This window comes from Homarus americanus, unplaced genomic scaffold (assembly GCF_018991925.1).
Source record: "Homarus americanus isolate GMGI-L3 unplaced genomic scaffold, GMGI_Hamer_2.0 scaffold13131, whole genome shotgun sequence".
NCBI lineage: Eukaryota > Metazoa > Arthropoda > Malacostraca > Decapoda > Nephropidae > Homarus > Homarus americanus.
The window spans coordinates 5,575-11,938 of NW_024711637.1; the positions used below are offsets into that span (position 1 = coordinate 5,575).

At 37.1% G+C, this 6,364-nt stretch overlaps 1 protein-coding gene across 1 annotated transcript; it reads right to left on the reverse strand.

The window, feature by feature from the left end:
* Nucleotides 1-4,524: 4,524 nt before the first annotated feature.
* On the reverse strand, nt 4,525-5,947 carry LOC121858671 (zinc finger protein 501-like). The gene has a single exon (XM_042355243.1). The coding sequence runs from the start codon at nt 5,895-5,897 to the stop codon at nt 4,593-4,595; it is 1,305 nt and encodes a 434-aa protein (XP_042211177.1). The 5' UTR covers nt 5,898-5,947; the 3' UTR covers nt 4,525-4,592.
* Between the last annotated feature and the right edge of the window lie 417 nt (nt 5,948-6,364).

The following is a 6,364-nucleotide window of genomic DNA, read 5'->3' on the forward strand; positions in this document are numbered from 1 at the left end:
TTATAACCACTTGGTCCCAGGCGGCTGAGAGTTACCCTACGCCAGCCTCCTAATGTCAAGATCAATCTGGACTGTCTCTGAGATGCAAGCTGTGGTCTGACAACCCACCCATCACTACAGTGCTGCGGTCTAGACAACCCATCACTACAGTGAGAGTTGATTACTGATAGAATGAGTGTATGAGTGAGTGTTAGTGAGTTTGTCACTATGAGTGAGTGTATGAGTGATTGTTAGTGAGTTTGTCACTATGGGTGAGTATGAGTGAGTGTATGGGTGAGTGTTAGTGAGTTGGTCACTATGAGTGAGTGTATGGGTGAGTGAGTGAGCCTCTGCTGACGGCCGAGTAAATATTTCAATTTTATTCTCATCTTTTAAAATGTTAGTTTTTGCATAATGTAATATTACTGATAAGTAATTAGTCTTAGTATGCCTTATGATAACAGTAAGTATATATCAAATGCGTCCTCCGAAAGCGTCAATTTGCTACCAGAGTTTAACAGTTAATTCTTGTATAATATTTCTGATAAACTTCCTACGTGTTCATGTTGGAAATAATTAATGTATGTATCTTTATATAATTCAGCTAAACATCTTTATTATAAAAACGGTCATTATGAATAAACTCATTTATAAATACATCATTACTTGAGAAAACTAAAACCAACAAATTCAGAATAGCCAATCAGGTGTAAACTGTTGAGGAGGGCATTTTCCCCAGCTGGGACACACACACACACACACACACACACACACACACACACACACACACACACACACACACACACACACACACACACACACACACACACACACACACACACACACACACACACACACACACACACACACACACACACACACACACACACACACACACACACACACACACACACACACACACACACACACACACACACACACACACACACACACACACACACACACACACACACACACACACACACACACACACACACACACACACACACACACACACACACACACACACACACACACACACACACACACACACACACACACACACACACACACACACACACACACACACACACACACACACACACACACACACACACACACACACACACACACACACACACACACACACACACACACACACACACACACACACACACACACACACACACACACACACACACACACACACACACACACACACACACACACACACACACACACACACACACACACACACACACACACACACACACACACACACACACACACACACACACACACACACACACACACACACACACACACACACACACACACACACACACACACACACACACACACACACACACACACACACACACACACACACACACACACACACACACACACACACACACACACACACACACACACACACACACACACACACACACACACACACACACACACACACACACACACACACACACACACACACACACACACACACACACACACACACACACACACACACACACACACACACACACACACACACACACACACACACACACACACACACACACACACACACACACACACACACACACACACACACACACACACACACACACACACACACACACACACACACACACACACACACACACACACACACACACACACACACACACACACACACACACACACACACACACACACACACACACACACACACACACACACACACACACACACACACACACACACACACACACACACACACACACACACACACACACACACACACACACACACACACACACACACACACACACACACACACACACACACACACACACACACACACACACACACACACACACACACACACACACACACACACACACACACACACACACACACACACACACACACACACACACACACACACACACACACACACACACACACACACACACACACACACACACACACAGTGTTTTTATTAGTATATATATAGAGGGTACAGGTATTAATAAGGACAGATTATTACATTAACTTATCTTAGATACATACAGTGGGGTATGCTATAACGAATCTAATTGGTTCTAGAACCTTGTTCGTTATAGCATTCGTTCGTTATAGGATTAATCCGTTCCAGGCCCCCAAATACAACCACTTAACACTGAAAAATATAATATAAAATTGTAAAAAAGTGCATAAATATGCATCTAAACCCCTGAAATAACCAATATCATTAATACTTGTAATAAAAAAACAATAAATTAGTAAAAAAAAAAAAAAAAAAATTTTTAAATAATGTTCGTTGTAGGAGTTTCGTTCGTTATAGCATTCTCAATTTTATAGGTAAAACCGTTCGTTATAGGAATATTCGTAGTAGGATCCGTTCGTTATAGCATACCCCACTGTAGTACTATACTGTATTGTTTATAGAAGGTACAGGTATTAATATGGACAGATTATTACAGTAACGTATCTTATATACATAGTACTATACTGTATTGTATATAGAGGGTACAGGTATTAATATGGTCAGATTATTACAGTAACATATCTTATATACATAGTACTATACTGTACTGTATTGTATATAGAGGGTACAGGTATTAATATGGTCAGATTATTACAGTAACATATCTTAGATACATAGTACTATACTGTATTGAATATAGAGGGTACAGGTATTAATAAGGACAGATTATTACAGTAACTTATCTTAGATACATAGTACTATACTGTACTGTATTGTATATAGAGGGTACAGGTATTAATATGGTCAGATTATTACAGTAACATATCTTAGATACATAGTACTATACTGTACTGTATTGTATATAGAGGGTACAGGTATTAATATGGACAGATTATTACAGTAACATATCTTATATACATAGTACTATACTGTACTGTATTGTATATAGAGGGTACAGGTATTAATATGGTCAGATTATTACAGTAACATATCTTAGATACATAGTACTATACTGTATTGTATATAGAGGGTACAGGTATTAATATGGTCAGATTATTACAGTAACATATATTATATACATAGTACTATACTGTATTGTATATAGAGGGTACAGGTATTAATAAGGTCAGATTATTACAGTAACATATCTTAGATACATAGTACTATACTGTATTGTATATAGAGGGTACAGGTGTTAATATGGTCAGATTATTACAGTAACATATCTTATATACATAGTACTATACTGTACTGTATTGTATATAGAGGGTACAGGTATTAATATGGTCAGATTATTACAGTAACATATCTTAGATACATAGTACTATACTGTATTGTATATAGAGGGTACAGGTATTAATATGGTCAGATTATTACAGTAACATATCTTATATACATAGTACTATACTGTATTGAATATAGAGGGTACAGGTATTAATAAGGTCAGATTATTACAGTAACATATCTTAGATACATAGTACTATACTGTATTGTATATAGAGGGTACAGGTATTAATAAGGACAGATTATTACAGTAACTTATCTTAGATACATAGTACTATACTGTATTGTATATAGAGGGTACAGGTATTAATATGGGCATATTATTACAGTAATGTATCTGTACTAATTAATGAAAAACAAATAAACAGTGGAAACAGTGAGGGACCCTTTTGCAGGGCAGGGTTACAATCACCCCCCCCACCCCCCTCTCCCTCAACTGGACCCTTCTCCCAGGAGGGGGAGGTTAACACTTGCTCAAGGAATAAAAACAAAGGAGTTTAGTTTCCCTCATAAAATGTCACTGATTTTACTTAAGAAAATATAATTTTCATTGCTGAATTCTTGTAAGATAACGATTAATTTACGTATAAACATCCTATATTTTCCAACAGACGTAATAATCTTATTAATTAACTTTAGTACATTTGAGCACACACACACAACCACACACACACACACCACATACACATACTTCACACACACGCTTACGATCCATTTTGAAAATTTTTAGTTGTAAATTGTAACCTAACCCCCGAGGTAATCCGCATAAGTCTACTGTAAATGTTAATTATTGTTTTTTTTATTTTTCATTTTTAATTAGACCCAAAAATAAGTCTTTAAAACTGCCTGGCCATCAAAGATGAACAATATTCTCATCAGCTCCCTCAATGTCATTTTGAGTGTTTTCATTTCATGCCATTATAACCACACTAATATTTAATGCTTATATCTTTAGACTTCCACCAATTATCTTATATTTGTTGTTTAATAATGTGACCGACAGTCAAAATGAGAAAACAATGATATGCACTGAAATACAAGTTCCTCAAATTAATAATTCAACAAGTCCACAATGTTCTCAGGATATTTTATCACTTGTTCATCTTTATTCTTCAATTTACGGTAAACTAAACCATTTTAGTTCAACACCGAAGGGGTAAAAGTAATCTGGCTGTACATAAAGGAATAAGATCTATAATGGAATTGTTTATCAAAGTTGCTGCCCACTCCTTTTCTTATTTACATTGTGAGGATAAACAGTTGGGTTCTCAGTATATATTTATTAATATAAACATACACAAGCTTGCATTACACACAAAATGTTAATAGGGTTTCAGAATTCTTCTTCAAAAAACTCAAATTTCTCCTTAAGGCTCTCTAATTTTATAAAAGATGGAAGAACCATCTCCGATTGAAGTGGATCTTCTGGTATACTTAAGATTGACGGTTGACCATCAACAGGTTCATCTTTAACTCCATGACCTGAACAGTCTATGAAATGTGTTGATCTACTCACTACAAGGTCATTATCTGCTAGTTTACACACAGCCTTTGTCTTACACTGGTAAGAGAGGCTATACTCTTCTTCACTATGAGAGGAAGTGGGCAGTTCCCGACAATTATAGTGGCTCGGCTCTAGACTGTTCAGGTCATTACCCGCTCGTTTTTCTGTTGTGTGGCTCCCAAGAGCACCAAAGTGGTGGTTCCTCTGGGTGAGTCTCCTCCCACTCCCTGACTTCTTCTCACCACATTTTTTCAGCCTTTGTTTATTATCATATTTTTTGTGGCATTTATTATCTTTTGCATGAACTTTACTGTAAGAAGTCAGATGAGTTCTACTATGCCTTGTGAGACTCACTCTACTGGGAAAACATTTTTGACAATCACAACACTGAAATTTTTCTCTTCTATGAACTCTTAGGCACTTCTGTGTGAAGGATTTATTGCATTTTGTAAATTGATATGGTGTCTCTCCTGTGTGAACCCTCATATGTTGAACTAAACTAGATTCATGGGTAAATGAACTAGTACATTCTGAACATTGGAACTTCTCTTCTGTGTGAACCCTCATATGTTGTACTAAACTAGATTTCTGAGTATATGAATTAGTACATTCTGAACACTGGAACTTCTCTCCTGTGTGAACCCTCATATGTTGTACTAAACTAGATTTCTGAGTATATGAATTAGTACATTCTGAACACTGGAACTTCTCTCCTGTGTGAACCCTCATATGTCGTACTAAATGAGATTTCTGAGTATATGAACTAGTACATTCTGAACACTGGAACTTCTCTCCTGTGTGAACCCTCATATGTTGTACTAAACTAGATTTATAAGTAAATGAACTAGTACATTCTGAACACTGGAACATTTCTCCTGAGTGAACTCTCATATGTTGTACTAAACTATATTTATCAGTAAATGATCTAGTACATTCTGAACAACGGAACTTCTCTCCTGTGTGAACCCTCATATGTTGTACTAAATGAGATTTCTGAGTATATGAACTAGTACATTCTGAACACTGGAACTTCTCTCCTGTGTGAACCCTCATATGTCGTACTAAATGAGATTTCTGAGTAAATGAACTAGTACATTCTGAACACTGGAACTTCTCTCCTTTGTGAACCCTCATATGTTGTACTAAATGAGATTTATAAGTAAATGAACTAGTACATTCTGAACACTGGAACTTCCCTCCTGTGTGAACCCTCATATGTTGTACTAAACTAGATTTATAAGTAAATGAACTAGTACATTCTGAACACTGGAACTTCTCTCCTGTGTGAACCCTCATATGTTGTACTAAACTAGATTTATAAGTAAATGAACTAGAACATTCTGAACACTGGAACTTCTCTCCTGTGTTTAAAAGTGTCTCTGATGGGTGATCTCCCACATGCTTTACAAGACAGTCTCTTTTAAAATCTCCATGGCAATGTGAACCTTGAAGGGGGTCTTCAGTGTCACCTTCCATATTCATTGTTTCTTTCCCTAAATATCTTGGGCTTGTGGTCTCTCACATGGTGGTCATCTTGGTGTACTTGGCCTTACTGAACCCCTTAATTAAGATTTTAAAATGCACTCCCTGATGAAAAAGCT

Coding starts and splice junctions, on each gene's coding strand:
- LOC121858671 (XM_042355243.1), bottom strand. CDS start 5,897: ATGAGGGTTCACAAAGGAGAGAAGTTCCAGTGTTCAGAATGTACTAGT.